An 18,233-nucleotide genomic window follows, 5' to 3' on the forward strand; every position below is an offset into this window, starting at 1 on the left:
TATGATATAAATTTTTATGCTTCCTCCTCAAATATAATTCATTTTTTGTTGATTTTTTTTTGTGTGTGTGTGTCTGTGTGTTTATCACACAGAACATCCCAAACCATCTTATTCAACTATACAACCACTTTCAAGATGGCACCCTCCCTCCTCCCACTAGAGCCCTTGTACTCTGTTATCCCTGCTATGTCCTCTATGTTTTAAAAACCAGAGGGAACCATATTAGTCCGACAACCTACTGACAAATTATACATACCAGGTCAAGAAATATATGTCTAGGCAAGGTTTATCTGAGAACAATTGGTCTTTGCCCAAGATTTATCTCCATGACACACAGTAATTAAAAGTAACCAGAAGGTTAGTGGAACTAACTTTCTTGGATGTTTAACAGGCATACTTTGAGGCCTATACTAATTTGGTCAGAGGGATATAAAGAACAGTTTTTGTTCCTAGCCCTCCTAGGTCAACTAGTTCTAGGGGACTATGAGCATCTCTCAAAATGTCCTGTAATTGTGGTGGGTCACCTGTCCTCTTGATCAAGGAGGCCGAGGAGACCCCACAAGATGGACTTGAACCAGTGTCCAGTCTACAAAGAGGAGGGTCTACACAGAGGCAACATTTCCTCCATGCTTCCAAGCCAAGCCAGCCGTGGTCTAGCAGGACTTTGACTTATCTTCACATAGGTGGAACTGGTAAAAGAAAGGAGCCAGGGTCTCCTCCCATGTCCATGCGACCCCTGAGGTACAGATCCTCAAACGACCTTAAGAGTAAAAATAAATTGGTTTATCTGGGCCAAATGTATGGCCTTAAACACCCAAAAGGAAAGTATAACCAAAGATTAAAGGGGCCAATATAATTTTTTTAAGAGCAAGTGCTTTTTAACCCCTGAGCTAGCTCATGGACTCCATTTTGGTACTCTTTTAAAAGTTGAATTTAGGCTATATTAAAATTTCAAACTATGTAGTATAGTACATGCTATGATAAAAGAATTTTTGGTTCTTTTAAAATTCTTTTTTGCCCTCTATTTCAAATGTATTATTTTGGGAGTCTCTTGGACTACACTGACCAACAACTCGAAGGGAGGTTTCTTCTGTCTCACACTGTTATAGCCTTTAGCTATACACATGCACATGTACAGATCTTGTATGTGTATTTTTCAATAGGTGTTTGAACTAATATATTAACCTCTGTTTTTTTCACACTAGCTAAGCATTATTTACCTCTCCTCTCTCTCCCTATTTAACCCTCCCTCTTCTGTCCCCAGTTAAAGTACCCTCGTTTTTTCCCTTGATGATACCTGTCACCTATTCCCCTTCTCTTAGCCCTTTCTTCTCTTTTACCCCCATGGTTCCTTGTATAATGTTTCTTCCTCCCCATTTAAATACCCCCATTTTCCTCATTTCCCCCTTGGTAACACCTGTCTTCTGTTATCCCTCTCTCAGGCTCACTTTTTTCCTTTTCCATTATGGTTCCTTTCCATTTTCCTGGCAACTCTAGTTACATCAGGATATATTCTTACATAGAAGAATTTAGTGCTAAAATCTACAAATGAAGGAGAACATACATCTCTTGTTTTTCTGAGTCTGTTATTTCACTTACTATAAGAGTTTCTAGTTCCATTCATTTACTTGTAAATTTCATGATTTCATCTTTCTTTACTGTTGAGTAGAATTCCATTATGTAAATGTGCCACATTTTCATTATCCATTTCTCAGTTGAGGGACAATTAGATTGTTTCCATTTCTTAGCTATTGTGAAAAGAGCATCACCAAACATGTGTGTACAAGTATCTCTGCAGTAGGATGATTCCTTTGGGTACATGTCTAGGAGTGGTATAACTGCATTTTCTACAATAAACCTTTTTTACTGTATATTTTTTATTGAATTTTTGTGCATTTCAAGTAAAACATCTTAATCATCTTTATACCCTCTTCCCCTTCCATAACCCCTTTTAGTCACCCAACCCCCTACTGAATTTCATACATTCTGTCATGTCTTTTAAGGCCTAGCAAGTCAAGTTAGTGTACCCAGACGTCCCTCAATGCAAGTTCATCCACTGGGGTCTAGTCAGCCTTTATAGCATCACTCCCTTAAAGAAGATCAGCTCTCTTTCACCCAGCAGTAATCAGCTGCTAATAGTTCTTAGGCTCAGATTGGGGCCTGCTGCCCATTTCTCCAGTTCTGTGCTGGATTTTTGTCTGATTGACTTTGCATGGGTCCTGTGCATGATGACACCATTGCTGTAGTACATATGAGCAAGGTCCTGGGAGCCTGTAAGACTCTTTCCTTATGGTCATGTACCTCTTTCCCTGGCCCTTACAATCTTTCTGTCCTCATCTTTCACCATGGCTCCTGAGCTGTGGGTGTGTGAGGTTTAATATAGGAGTCCTATCTGGAGACCCACACTTTGTAGACTCTTATTGTCTTTACTTTGACCATTTGTGGCCTTTTGTGTTTGTTGCCCTCCGTTGCATGTTGAAGCTTCATTGATGAGTTGAGAGATGCATTATTATTCTCTCTATCCCTTGTTCCACTATGTTCCATGAACCTTACGTGTAGAGAGGTTCCATTGTAAATGTGTCACTTAGGTCTGGGCATCTCATAGACACTTATTCTCTGTGTATGGCCAGATTCTGTAGTAGTCTCTGTTGCAAAAGAAGCTTCTTTGGTGAGTGGCGACTGGTATACTTGCCTGTAAATAATAAGATTCATATTTAGCATACAGTAAGAAATTACATTTTTCTACTGATGTGATAGACATTGTCTTTTCTCTAAGGTCTATGACCTCTCCAGCCATGTGTATGTGGCTATGTTTACAGTGCCACACATGAGTTCCCTTCCATTGAGCAGACTTTAAGTCCAATTAGGTAGCTGTTGTGACCCCCAAGATATAAGTACCACAACTGCACAAATAGAGTTTATTTACTGTGTTGGTCATTGTTGTAGTTATTAGGCTTAAAGCTGGGATTGGACCATTGATTGATTTTTCTCCCTTAACAGTTTGCATAGTATCCTCTAAAACTATGAGAGCTAGTCTTCAGGAAGGTGGCTTCCAGGTCAGTTCCAGCTCCATTTCTCCAAGTCCTATGTCCAAAATATGTTCTGTCTTTCATAATATGATCTTACTTTCCAGTTCTGGAAGGTAATCAAAGGCTGTGGAAATAGCCTGTATTACTGTGGGAGTCTGTTGAACTAACCTGACCAACAACTCGAAGGGAGGTTTCTTCTGTCTCACACTGTTTCTTGTTATGTAGCCTTCAGCTGTTCACATGCACTCATGTACAGCTATTTATTGTATGTGTAAATTTTCAGTAGACTTTTGAACTAATACATTTCCCTTTGGTTTTTCACACCAGCTAAACATTATTTATCATTTATTTCTCTTCTTTCTCTCCCTGTATAACCCTCCTTCATCCCTCTCCAGTTAATAGTACCCCCATTTTCCCCATTGCACCCTTGATTTGTTTCCTCGAGTCTTTGATTTTTTTGAGTTCCTCGTATGTTATGAGTATTAACCGCCTTGAGATGCATAGCTAATGAATATTCTCTCCCATTCTGTGGGCTTCCTATTCACTTCTTTGGTTGTTCTCTTTGCTGTACAGAAGCTTGTTAGTTTAACTTGTCAATTGTTGACCTTAATTCCTAAGCAACTGATGTCAGAATTCCTGCATCTTATATCCTGTAGGGTATTGCCTGTGTTTTCTTTCGACAATTTCAGAGTTTCAGATTTCACATTGAGGTCTTTGATCCATTTGGAGTTGACTTTTGTGTAGGGTATAGATGAGGGTCTAGTTTCACTGTTCTACAGGTGGAGATCCAGTTCTGTCAGCAACATATGTTGAAGATTCTGTTTTTCCTCCAGTCTGTGCTCTGGCACCTTTGTCAAGTATCAGGTGTCTGTAACTACATGCTCTCATGTTTTGGTCTTCTATTATATTCCGTTGATTTACCTGTCTGTTTTTCTACCAGTACTGTGTTTTTATGATTATAGCTCTGTAATTTAGTTTGAGTCTGGTATGGTGATCCCCCCAGCATTGCTCTTCGTGCTCAAGATTGCTTTGACTATCTGGGGTCTTTTGAGATTCCATATGAAGTTTAGGAGTTTTTTTCTAATTCTTTGAAGAAAGTCCTGTGGATTTTTAATGGCATTGCATTGAATTTATAAATTGCTTTTGGTTGAGTGGTCATTTTCACAATATTGATTCGACCAATTCATGAGCTTGGAGGTCTTTATTTTCTTTGTGTCTTCCTCGATGTCTTTCTTCAAAAGTTGAAAATTTTCATTGTAGAGATCCATAATGTCTTTGCTTAAGTTTATACCTAGATTTTTTTTTTGAGGCTTTTGTGAATAGGAGGGTTTCCATGAACTCTTTCTCTGCTTGTTATTAGAATATAGAAAGGCTACTGATTTTTATAAACTGATTTTGGAATTTGCCATTTTGTTGAAAGTGTATGATCATTTAATTCAGTTGTTTCTCTATTCTTTGGCCAGATGTCCTGTCTGTTGGAGAAAGTGGGGTATGCAAGTCACCTACTATTACTGAGTTGTGGTTAATCTGTGTCTTGACATCCAATAGTACTGTTTTTATGAAACTGGGTACCGCAGAGTTTGCTGCATATATATATATTCATGATTCTTACATATTCATGATTTATCGATTGTTCCCTTAATCAGAATGTAATGACCTTCTTTATCTCTTCTGTTTAATTTTGACTTAAAGTCTCTTTTGCCAGATGTTAGAATAGCAACTCCTGCTTGTTTCTTAATGCCATTTGCTTGGAATATTTTTTGCCATTCTATTACCCTAAGGTGGTGCCTATCCTTGGAAGTAAGGTGAGTTTCTTGGAGACAACAAATAGATGGATTCAACTAATCTGTATCTTTTGATGGCAGAATTAAGGCCATTGATATTTGGAGTTGGTATGTGAATTGGTAACTGTCATTGTTTTGTGTGTTCTTAATCTTATTTTTGTTTCTGTGCTTTATGCCTTCATTTGTTGATTTTCTATAACCTCTTGAGTATGGTCATTTCTTTAGTCCTTTGTACTGTTTTGAGTGTTCTCTGTAGGGCCGACTTGGTGGACATGAATTCTTTTTTTTTTAAATTAAAAAAAACATTATGTATTTAATAACCACATAATCAGAAGAAGCATTTCATTACAACAGCATTGACATATTCAATAACAATTTCCAGAGCAAAGATGCATCTCTTTCAAAATTGGCTATAAATTTTTAAGTTCACAGTTGAATTAATGCAGTTATACAATATTGAGCTCAGTATAAACCCTATAAGACATAAAATTGAATGAGGTTTTAACCTTTAAAATATACCGTTTCATACAGAAAAACACATTTTTAATGCTACTAACACTTAGATATTTGCACATGAGTCTCTAATCTCTATGTATCTGATTATTACTAGTCCCAGTCAGTTACTTTCTGAGAGCCACCTGAGAATGGGATATAAAATCATTAGGTAGATTTCAGTGGTAATGTATTTCACCTCTACTAATTAACATAAAGCAAATTTTTTATGCTTCTTTCTCAAATATAACTCATTTTAAAAAATGTTTGTGTGCATTTAATACAGAACATCCCAAACAATCTTATTCATCTATAGACCCACATGCCAAATGGCACCCTTCCATAGCCCCCACCCTCCCACTGGAGCCCATATACTCTGTCATCCCTGTTATAGACATGAATTCTTTTAGCCTGTTTTTATCATGGAAGATTTTTCTTTCTCCTTTGACTATGCTACTCAGTCTTGCTAGGTAACGTATTCTGTCTTGGTATCTATGGTCATTTAGAACTGGAAATACTTTGGTTGGGGCTCTTCTGGCTTGCACTGAGAAGTCAGCTATAATTCTGGGTAGTTTTCCTTCATATGTAGCTTGTTGTTTTTCTCTAGTAGCTTTTAGTACTTTTGTACATCTAGTGTTTTCACTATGATGTGCCATGGGGAGTTTCTGTTCTGGTCCTGTCTAGTTGGTGTTCTGTATGCTTCTTGTATCTGTTTGGGTATGTCTTTCCTTAATTAAGGAAGTTTTGTTCTGTTATCCTGTTGAAGATCTGGTCAATGCCATTGGCCTGAGATTCTTCTCCTTCCTCTATGCCTATGATGGATATAGATTTGGTCTTTTCACGTTGTCCCACATTTCCTGTGTATTCCAGTCCTGTGTTATTAAAATTTGTCATATTCTTGGCTTGAGTCATCCAGTCTTGAAATTCTGTTTTCCATTTCATTTATTCTGCTTCTTAAGCTTTCTCTTGTCATTTCAAATTGACTTATGGCATTTTTCAATTCCATCTTTATTTTGGCTTAAGTTTTATTCAATATTTCTCTCTTGTGAATTAACTTTTCAAGTCCTAAATTGTTTAAGTCATTTCATTCAGCCATATATTCATATTTTCTTGCGCTTCAGTTAGAAGTTTATTCCTATCCTCTGAGTTCTTTGAGTTGTTTGTGTGTCCTTTAAAGTCACTGAATTCTTTGGTCAGGTTTATGATTGTTCTTTTATATTCTGCATCTTGGGGTTCCTCTGGGTGGTTCTCATTGTAGTACACTTCTGTAGGAATGGTGGATTTTTGTGGGGACATATTCTCTTGATTTTTCGTATTATTTGTATTTTTATGTTGTGATTTGGACACATGGATTTCTTTTTTTGGTTTTGTGTCTGATATGAAATTCTAATCTGCCTTTGTTTCCTTGAAGATTGGATCTATTTATATAGTTGATGTGGCTTGGTTGCTGTCTGCTATAAATAGTTAGTTGGTCTATGCTTCAGGTTCTCCCTTTCAATTTTTTATTGGCGGGACAGGATGATTTCATGCTGATTAGTGAAGAACCCTCCAGTAGAGTGAAGGGATCTAGGCCCAATTCAAAACTATGGGGATCCAGTGGCTAGATTCTGGCAGCTAGTCAGGAGGTCTCAGGCAGGAAGATCAGGAGGGGAATGTAGGGCCAGGGCCTGGGGTGGGGATAGAATGGGGACGGGACTAACTAAATAGGCAGAGGAGGTGTGGGCCCTGAAGCAGGAGAATGTAGGTAGTCTGGGTACAGAGGGATTAATATATAGTGGGTTGTGTCTGGGTTAGGGGGCTAGTCCAGAGGACTGAGGCAGAAAGAGCAGAAGCAGGCCTAGGCCCAAGGCTGGACTGGGGACAATGTAGGAGAAAGAATATAGCTTGTCAGGGTACAGGGGAATCAAGCCAAGTGGTTACGGTCTGACTTTCCAGGTTAATCTTCAGGTCTCAGGTAGGATGATTAGGAGGGCAGCCTACAGACAAGGCAGAGTTGGTGTGGGCCCTGAAGTAGAAAAATCTCAAAAAGTTCTTTATAATTAAAATAAAGATAATTTTAATACAATAATGGTCAAAATACTTTGCCAAAATAAAGATTATGCATGTTTTATTAATACATTGCTTCATGTATATGACCTTATATATACCAAAATAAATGTAAATTAATGAAGTACTATTTTTTGCTTTTCAGACTGATGAACATGATTTATAGAATATAGAACATAGTGACAAATATATGGGGTAGCTATTTTACTGATGGGAGTGTATATTGGTATGAGTTCTTCAGATGCTAAATTGAAACTTTTTTAAAGACTAATCTTTGACTATGTAATCCATATCTTATAATTTTTCTGACTTTACCTATTACCTATATGTAAAGACATTTTAAGACTGTTTGCAACATTATAATAAAAATTCTGGGAATAGTGTAGTGTCCATCAATAGGGAAATGATTAAATATATTGCTGTAGGTACATGCGAAAGAATGCCACATGAGATAGGTGTGTACACACTTATGTGTACACCCCTGTAATGCTAGCAGTTGGGAAATAAGAGACAAAAAGTTTACTAGTTCAAGGATAGTGTTGGCTGTATAGTGATGTCCTGTCTCAAAAATACCAAAAGAAGTACAAAAGAAAAGATGCCCTTTGTGCTTGATACATTGAGTTAGATTTATAAAACTAATAGTATATTAATATAGGTCAGAAATTGTAGAAAATTTTGTTGTTATATATTTTTTTAGCATGTCATTTGGAAACCTTTGCTGTGCCAGTATTAGGGTAATAATAATGATGAAATGATAGTAGGTTAAGTTTTAAGGTGAGGCAAATGTTATATATACATTTTGGAGTGTAAGAAATTAGTATTATTTGCTGTAACTGAAAAATGCATCTAGAAGGTGTTAAGATCAAATCTAAGACAAATAAAGAGGAATTTAGGAAAGGCATTTCTAATAGGTTCAGGAAAAACCTGAAAAAGGTCTATGGGAAAAAATAAGCAGGAAACTTATGTATAGTTTGGGAAAGGATACTGAAAATGGGCTGAAAGTTGGGGACAAGTCCTCAAGGACCATTTTTATTTTGTCTCTTTTTTTTGGGGGGGGGTCTTTTTGAAACAGAGTCTCCCTGTAGCCCCAGCTGTCCTGGAATTCACTATGTAGACCCGGCTGGCCTTAAACTCACAGAGATCCTCCTGCCTCTGCCTCCCAAGTGCTGGGATTAATAGGCGTGTACCACCACGCTTGGCACTTTCTCATTTTAAAAATTTTTTATTTTTATTACTCTTAATTATGTAGTATGTGTGTATGTCTCTCTGTGGTTTATATGCATATGAGTTAAGTTACTACAAAGACCAGAGTTGTTGGATCCCCTTGGAGCTAGAGTTATAGTAAGTGGGAGCCTCCTGATGTGGGTGCTGGAAACCAAGCTCACATCCTCTGCAAGAACAGTATGCAATCTTAACTGCCAAGTCATCTCTCCAGTCCTCCCTCTCTCTTTAATAAAATAAAATGATGCTGTGATTATGTAGTATTTTTTCAGCTCTTTGAAGAATGGGTTTGTAGAGACAAAAAATGATGACAGGCGAACCTACCAAGGGTCCTTTTTATTTCCATAAGAGAAGGAGGATAGGCAGAATTTTTGTAACAAGAGAACTGGACAGTTCATTATATATTAAGTAATATTTGGCATCTATTATATGTGTGAGAGGTGAGGGATAAGGAACCAAATAGAACCATGTGGAGCCAGCCTAGCTTACATAGTGATTTCCAGGGTAGCTCAGGCTACATAGTGAGACCCTGCCTCAAACAAAACAAGAAAACACAACACACAAAACAGAAAACAAAAAAGCCATGGAAGGCTGATAACCTGAGTTTGATACCAGAGACCATGGTGGAAAAGTAAAGGATATATTATTAAGAAGTATTTGATGAAGAAAGGAGTGGTCCCAAAATGCAGATTCTACAGCCTTTTGTGTTTCAGATTTATTTGCATCTCTGGGTTGTGAGCTCCATGAGGAGGAGGTATTTCTGTATCTCTATCATTCAACCCTGACATTAGCTATTACCCTGACTGGGAAAATTAAAAAGAGACTACTTCATATTTTTCCTGTGCTTTCTAAGAAATTATATGGCTCTGTGATGATGGGATAAGTGGATAAGGGTTATGTAATACCGCATTTGTACAGCTCTAATCAGTGGGCCTGAACATAGTGCTTGATGACAGCACAATGAAATTGATTGAATTTAAATTACCACACATTCATGCTTGAGTTTTACTTGTTTTCAAATTTGTTACTTACTTTGACTCTTTATAGAAGGTGTATAAGATAGGTATCATTTATGAATTTTCTCAGTAAATGAAAAAATAGAGTCCCAGACCATGAAATGCCTTCTAAAACAGAGTCATAGAGGATAAATAAGGATTAAAATCCAGATGTCTTGATTTTGATGAACTTTTCTGTCTCTTAAATCACACTAGTTTATAATTTTGTTATTATTGCCTTTATTCCTTATTTAAGTCTTAATTTTGCATTTTATTTTTAAGAGCTGGGCGCTGCAGACCTGGAATTTGTTTCCGTCTATTTAGTAGACTCCGATTTCAGAATATGTTGGAATTTCAGACTCCAGAACTTTTGAGAATGCCATTACAGGTAGAAACTTACTTAAATACAAAAGGCTTTGTTTTGTGTGTGAGGGAAGAGAGGTGTTATTTCAATTTCTATGCATTGGACTTTGTCAGTTTACAAAACAAAATTGTAAGTTAAATGTTATGAAGAGGGCTATTTCTATAACAAAAGATTTTTGTTGCACATTTTAATTATGGGGCAGTTCATAAGTGCATATATATATATATATATATATGTGTGTGTGTGTGTGTGTGTGTGTGTGTATGTTTTTTTAATTGCAGCATTTTAAGAGTCTCAGTTACATGCTACAGTGTATGAATGTATGAGTGGAGCTCAGAGGACACTTGTGGGAGTTTGGTTCTCTTCCTCCACAGTGTGGGTCTCAGGGATCAAATTCAGGTTTCCAGGCTTGCCAACAAGTTCCTTAACTGAATGAGCCATTTTACTGGCCCAGTTTTATTTTTTTATTTTTTGGGTTTTTTTTTTTTTTTTGTCCTTTTGAGACAGGATCTCCCTGTTGCTCCAGCTGGCCTGGAACTCACTATGTAGACCAGGTCGGCCTTGAACTCACAGAGATCCACCTGCCTCTTCCTCCCCAGTGCTGGGATTAAAGGTGTGCGCCACCACACTGGGCATTGGTTTTTTGTTTTGCTTTTTTTTTTAATTTTATTTTTTGTGTATGAGTGTTTTGTCTGCATGTATGTAAATGCAGTTATGTCATGCAATGCCTGTAGAGGCCAGAAGAGGTGTCTGAACCCCTGGAAACAGGATTTAGGAATAGTTGTTAGCTGCCATGTGGGTGCTGGGAACTGAACCTGGGTCTTCTGTAAGAGCAGTCAGTGTTCTTAATCTCTGAGCCATCTTTCCAGCCCCCAGTTTTAGATTTTTTTAAGCACATCTTGTTTTCTTCTACTATGCTACATATATTATCCCAGTTTTTAAATTCTTCTTTCTTTTATAATAAACTCCTTCTAAATCTTTATATCTTAGTTTGTCATGTCTTCTAGAAAACTACCTTTGATTTTCCCTGGCTTCCCTCTCCTGCATTTTCTGGAAACTTGATTACATTTTATTTTACCCCTTTGGAATCCAGTGTCCTCATAAGCACTTATACTAAGTTGCTGACTAGATAAGTTTTTGCTAAAGTAGTTTGAGGTCTGTTTTTCCCTGTAAATTCCATGAGAGTAGACACTGTTCTCTTTTTCTCTAACTTTGTGTTGCATAGTACCTTATGCATAGAAAGCACCTATTTGTTGAATGGATAAAAGAGTCTAGAATATAGTGAGCATAAAGGGGGAAAATGATTTCTTTTTTGGATGATGACTCTAATTGTTAGGTGTAAGAACTATGTGAGAAAATGTTGCCGGGGGACAGTGGTCATTTTGGCATGAGTTGATAGAGGGTGTTCAATAAGGTTCTTGCACCTAGTGCAAAGTATAAGCATGTTTCATTGAAGATGGTGCTACTTCTATTCTTTTGAATCCGAGACTCTACTAGTCTGTGTTTGGGGAATATATTTCTCACAATCTCTTTAAAAATCCAAGTAGGGGCTGGAGAGGTGGCTCAGCAGTTAAAAGCACTGACTGCTCTTGCAGAGGATCTGGGTTTACTTCCCAGCACCCACATGGCAGCTAACAACCATCTATAACTCCAGATCCAGGGAATCTAGTGCCTTCTTGCCTCTGCAAGCATTGCACAACATGGGTGTAGTTTACCTACATGCAAGCAAAACACTCATACACATAAAATAAATAATAGTCATACCAGGAATGGTTGGTGCACACTTTTAGTCCAGGAGGCAGAGATAGGCAGACATCTGTGAGGTCCAGACCAGCCTCATCTACATGGTGAGTTCCAGGCCAGGTTGGGGTGTTGCGGGGGAATGCTACAGGGAGACCCTGTCTCAAAAAACAACAAAAAGTCAATACTTTTTATTTATTTATTTAATTATTTATTTGTTAGAAATGATTAATACTTTTAGAAAAGTGGCAGGTTACAAAATAACTATAAAAAGAAAACTTATAGGCTTACAAAAACTCATAGGCTTTCTATATACTAATAAGAAGCAATAAGAAAAAGTACTCAAGGAAGCCCTCCCATTCTCAATAGCCTCAAAAAATTAAAATATTTAGGAATAAACCTAGCCAAAGACATTAAAGATCTCTACAATGAAAATTTCAAAACTCTAAAGTAAGGATACTATATTTTTAATGTTTCAAAATTATTTGATGATTTGATTTACAGGAGCTTTGTTTACATACCAAACTATTAGCCCCAGTTAATTGTACCATTGCGGACTTCCTTATGAAAGCTCCAGAACCTCCACCGGCTTTAATTGTAAGAAATGCTGTCCAGATGCTTAAGGTTGGTATCGTAACTGTTAGTTTTTTAACTTGAAATTTAAACTAAATGAGAATGACATTAATAATACTCTTATAATTAAAAATAAGTAAAATAGTAGGTTTAGTTCTTTTATATGCGTTTATTTAATATAAACTGTATTTTATGAGATATGACAGCAAATGCATATTTGTATTGTTTCATATTTACTGGGTGTTTAAGCTGAACATAATTTTTGATTTTGTTAATTCTGTTCTCTCTCATTTTGCTTAGACAATCGATGCAATGGATACATGGGAAGATCTGACTGAACTTGGGTATCATTTGGCTGACTTGCCAGTTGAACCACATCTTGGTAAAATGGTCCTATGTGCTGTTGTTTTAAAGTGTCTGGATCCCATCCTCACAATTGCCTGCACACTAGCTTATCGAGATCCTTTTGTACTGCCTACCCAGGCCTCTCAGAAACGTGCAGCTATGCTTTGTAGAAAACGTTTCACTGCAGGGACTTTCAGTGACCACATGGCACTTCTTAGAGCATTCCAGGTACCGTTATTCTTGTTTATTTCTACAGATGCTTTGTTAAACACATTTCTGGGGCATTTATAGTAAAGCAGTTTAAAAACTAAAAGTAAACAGTAATAAGATTCCATTAATTTTGTTTTACTTAGGCAGTCCCATTTTATTAATAGACCAGAAAAATCTAATTTCTCTTCATTTGTTAAAATGATCAGTTTGTCTCATTTGTCCTCCCCCCATTTTCTCCTGTTGAAACTGTATGTATTTAAAAACAGAATAAAGTTTGAAAGAAAACTATCTTCAATTTAGTATTGTATTTTAAACACTTTTATTAAAAAACAGAGTTTCTTTTCCTTGTGTACTCAAGGCACTATGCCAGAAATTTAATTTTATAAGCAGAAAATCTAAAAATCACTTAAAAACCTTTGAAAATAATAGAAATTAAATAAAGAAAAAGATAGGGAAGTGGCCTCTGAGGAGAGAAATGGAATGTCATTTAGAAATTCAGATATGTAGGGAAGAATATGTAATTTCTTAAAAGTAGATGTCTTTTTATCACTAAATTAGCTTGACTATAGGCAGTTCCTTTATGTATATTCTTACATTTCTTTTTGTATGGAAAACAGTTTTTCAGGCTTTCTAGATTTTTCTGACACATGTAATTTAAAGAAATAACCACAATCTTTTTAAATGAATATTACTGAGTGATAAATGACTCATTGTTATTAATTGCAGTATTAGATAACATATATTGTGATCAATTAATAGTGACCATTGAAGAGAAATTTGATATAGAACTCTTGTTTTCTTTGTTTACAACTTCTTCTGAAACAGATGAGATAAGTTACTGCTTTGGTCTTCTAGTTATATTCCAAACAAGAGAACTTATTTTCAAAGGCCAGGTTTTTATACTCTGCCTATATAATTTCTAGAAATCCCATTTTTAATTTCCAGACAAATTGGGAGGGAGGTTGATATATGAGTTATTATTATTATATTTTAGTTTCAGATTCTTAACTATGAAAGTATTATAATAGTTTAGTTGAAAGGCTCCCACAGTTTTGTGTAATGAACTAATAGATGTATCTGAGAAGGCAGATATTCACAAACCTGGTCCTTTGAGTTACCTCATTTAGTTCTCATTGGATTCTATAAACTCAGTGGCCATAATAGCAGTTCTATATAAACTAATGATAAATTTTATTTGATTACAAAGTCTTAGTCTTAAGGCCAGGCCTGGTGGCACACACCTTTAATCCCAGCACTCAGCAGAGGCAGGTAGATTTCTGTGAGTTCAAGGCCAGCCTTGGTCTCAAAAAGGCCAAGGGGGAAAAAATCTTAGTCTTTGTAAATTTATCAGACTAAAAATTTGCATTGAGTAATTAATGTAGTGATATTCAGTTATGTTGTTGACTCACTAAGAAGTAATATGTCTTGTTATATATTCTCTTTTTATAGGCATGGCAAAAAGCACGAAGTGATGGGTGGGAGAGAGCCTTTTGTGAAAAGAATTTTCTCTCACAAGCTACCATGGAAATAATTATAGGCATGAGAACACAGTTGCTTGGTCAACTTAGAGCATCAGGTAAAGTTTCCCCACAAAAGAATCTGTTTACACAGCTTCAGCTAGTACCCTATACATAGTGTTTTTAGTATTAAACTAATGCCAGTCTTTATTACTTCTATATCACATTATATGTCTAATTAACTGATTTTTAAACTTTTCTGTCATCTGAACTTTACCTGTTGAAATAAAATATTGCACAAGTTGTGGTGGGAAACTATGGGTAGAATCAATACTTTTGATACTGTTGGCAGTGAATAATTTGTTGTTAAAAGTCAATTTAGATTTAGTAGGTACTTTCTTTTGCTACTACCAGTAAACAGTTATTTAATTCTATGAAATAAAAATCATGCAAACTTAAGTAAATTGATATGAAGGCTGTGTGTATAGTTTTGGAACCCTAAAATGACTAGTAAACAATTGAAGGCACTTCTTTTCTAAGAGGACTCTAGTTAGTGTTTTCTTTTAGAATTGCTGCTTTGAATTTTTTAAGTAGCATAGTTAATTGAAATGATAATCACAAGAAAAGTATCAGAATCTGGATTTATGGGTTAGCTTAATAGAAGAAAATGATTGGAGGATTGAGTTGTTTCAAATATGGTGAATTATGAATGAGTTTTTGAAATTTAATGGCCCACAGATAAAAACTTGATCACATCTCTATGGTTCATGCTTTTGAAAACCAAAACATTGCTAATAAAGTGAGAATGGTTTGGGTTCTAACTGTGAACGTAGTATGTATGTGATAGCAGATGATAAAGAACTTTACTGAAGAATGTGCAGGTAGAGCCAGGCACCATGACTTCACACCTACATTTCTAACACTCAGTATTCTGAAGCAGAATAAGGAGTTCAGAGTCAGTCTGGGTTATATAATGAAGCCCTGTCCCAATAAATACTGTACTTAATATAGCCTGAGCAGGTCTAAACTTTCCTCTATTACTTCTGTATTTTAGACTCTCTAGAATGGATTATTTTAATCGGTGGATTTGAATATTGTTAAATTTAGATGAGTTCTACAGATTTTTTTATTGTTAAAAAAATGTACACAGATGTTTAAAGTATCTTTTTGCATAATAGAAAATTTTTGATATGTTCTTTTTCCCCATCCAGGTTTTGTTAGAGCCCGAGGTGGTGGTGACATTCGAGATGTTAACACAAACTCTGAGAACTGGGCTGTTGTTAAAGCTGCATTGGTGGCAGGCATGTATCCTAATCTAGTCCATGTGGACAGAGAGAATGTAGTATTGACAGGGCCAAAGGAAAAAAAAGTACGATTTCACCCCACTTCAGTTCTCAGTCAGCCTCAGTATAAAAAGGTAAAACATTTTTAATATTTGAATGGCCTTGAGGTGGTTGAATTTACATAGTTGAGGGTCAACCAAAAATACTCCAAATACCTGTCTGCTTTAGGAAATTAATTTGTCGTATATGTATAATGAAGTTTAAATCTTAGAGATGGACAAGGAAACATTGGAGAAGTAGAGAGGACTTGTATATAAATTACAAGAGCATTGATTTGCTTTAATTTTTATTTGGGTGCAAAGCACATCCTCCATTTCACTAGAGAACTTAAAAATATTCCCAATAAATTAAGTAATTAACAAATTTTTAATTTACTTTCTTTAATAGATTCCTCCAGCCAATGGTCAGGCAGCAGCGATCCAGGCACTTCCCACAGATTGGCTTATTTATGATGAAATGACCAGAGCCCATAGAATAGCTAATATTAGATGTTGCTCAGCAGTGACACCTGTGACTGTATTGGTGTTCTGTGGACCAGCGAGACTGGCAAGTAATGCTCTCCAGGAACCTTCTTCCTTTAGAGGTAAATGTATTATGAAGGGATTAAAAATGTATTTGAGGGGCTGGAGAGATGGCTCAGTGGTTAAGAACACTGATTGTTCTTGCAGAAGACCTGGGTTCGAATCCCTGCACCCACATGTCAGCTAACAATTGTCTGTAACTCCAGTCTCAAGGGATCCAACAGCCTCTTCTGACCTCCGTGGGCATTGCACGACACAGGTGCACTTAGGTACATGCAGGCAGTACACGCATACACATAAAATAAAAAAATTAAAAAAAATTTTAAAACTATTTGAAATTAACTGAATCAAAAATGTTATAAAATTCCAAAAATTTGTGTAGTTTGTTAATAACATGAGACAGTGAGGAGCTATATGAGGGACTGTGAGACAGGAAATACTAAAGTATAACACTGTTACTGACTTCTTAGGCAATGCAGTGTGGGTTTATTTTTATTTATCTTGCTGATGGGAAGAAGTTTGTTTTTCACTTGAATTTAAATAATATAAATTAATTTTTAAAAGAGTCACTAATATCCTTGTCTTTATGCCAACATGTTTTAATATTGCATTTTTTCTACTTGTTTATATATTTTAATTGTTTTTGATGTTACTGTTTTATACTTTTTCATTATATCAGAATATTGAAAGCTTTTTAATGTTTCATTTTAATATTCTGTCTCATCCAAGTGACATAGTGCATTTAAAGTATTCCTTTAAAAGTTAGCTATTTTGATAATTTTTAATTTTTCATTACTCAGTAAATCAATAAACACTTGTCAGATACTAAGTTATGAATGAGTAACAGGAAACAAAGTTACTTCTGTCCTCAGGATTTTACATAGTAGAGACTGTAGACAGCTAGTAAGTGCTTTCAAGGAGGTATGAAGAGGGTTACTCTACTTTTGAAAGATCCTGCACAAGTTACTCTTAAGGACAGGAAACTTAAATTGAAACCTAAAGTAAGAGAAGAAGCCAATGGTGTGAAGAAGCAAAAATGTTTTACAGATAGAAGTAAGATGGGAACCTCCAAGGTTCTTTGGTAGGAAATTATCAAGGAACTAACAAAGGCTACATGGTTCATGGCACACTTAATGAGTGTTGGTTGGGTGGTGAGATAAGGTGGAAAGGAAGGCATGGATTTGTAGGTCATAGTCAGTGTAAGGGAAGCCATAAAGGATTTTGACTTTAGGGTGTGAGGGCATGTCATTTTTGTTTAAAGTGATCATTTTAGCTGAGGAGATGAGTTGATGAAGGGACAGGAATGGAAGAGTAGAAACAGGTAGGGAGCTCTTGCAGTGATGCGTTGTGATGGGTGATCACTCAGAGCTAGGGTAGGAGCAGCTAATATGAAGACAAATTCAGAATTAATTTGAGGTGCTAATATCTGCTGGATTGAATATGGTTGAAAAGGGAGGAATCAAATATAACTCAGGTTTTGATTACAGTAGTGTGCTGAATGATGCCCTTTTAAATTTATTCTCTCTCTCTCTCTCTCTCTCTCTCTCTCTCTCTCTCTCTCTCTCTCTCTCTCTGTGTGTGTGTGTGTGTGTATGAATATGCTCTATGTGCAAGTTGTGAGGGGGATGCCAGAAGAGTGTACTTGCTGCCTATTTCTTTAAGGCAGGATCTTGCCCTGAACCTGAAACTTGTGCTTTCTCAGCTAGGCTGGAAGCCCTCAAGCCCCAGCTAGTCTCCTGTCTCCACCCCAGTGGAGCTGGGGTTATAGGTATGGGAACGATGCCTGCCTTGTTATGTGGATCCTGGGACCCTAATTCTGGTCCTCCAGACTGTGTTGCAAGTGTTTGCAACCACTGAGCAATCTCTCCTGCCCTGGTACCCTTATTTGAGACTGAAAAAGTAGAAGGAGAAGGCTGTGAAGAAGAAAAGTTGGGAGGTCTTTTTAGATGTGTTTAAGACTGAGATGGTAAAGACATCCTAATTGTTTTTGGAAGACAGTCGGATATCTGGAACTCTTTGAACTCATGAAAGATGCCTGGGCAGTACAAATTGGGAGCACACAGATTATAAATTATATTTTACTGATGAGACTATATTTCCATAAGAGCATGTA

The 18,233-nt window shown here is 36.4% G+C and overlaps 1 protein-coding gene across 1 annotated transcript in view; it reads left to right on the forward strand.

The window, feature by feature from the left end:
• Window positions 1-18,233, forward strand: part of Ythdc2 (YTH domain containing 2) — an 87,814-nt gene that overhangs the window by 39,691 nt on the left and 29,890 nt on the right. The window contains exons 18-23 of the mRNA XM_008825254.3: window positions 9,850-9,955; window positions 12,176-12,295; window positions 12,545-12,817; window positions 14,249-14,375; window positions 15,468-15,673; window positions 15,987-16,182. Coding sequence (XP_008823476.1) covers window positions 9,850-9,955; window positions 12,176-12,295; window positions 12,545-12,817; window positions 14,249-14,375; window positions 15,468-15,673; window positions 15,987-16,182 — 1,028 coding nt within the window. The remainder of the gene's footprint in view (window positions 1-9,849; window positions 9,956-12,175; window positions 12,296-12,544; window positions 12,818-14,248; window positions 14,376-15,467; window positions 15,674-15,986; window positions 16,183-18,233) is intronic.

The sequence above is a fragment of the Nannospalax galili genome, unplaced genomic scaffold, assembly GCF_000622305.1.
Source record: "Nannospalax galili isolate Female #2095 unplaced genomic scaffold, S.galili_v1.0 scaffold128, whole genome shotgun sequence".
Classification (NCBI taxonomy): Eukaryota; Metazoa; Chordata; class Mammalia; order Rodentia; family Spalacidae; genus Nannospalax; species Nannospalax galili.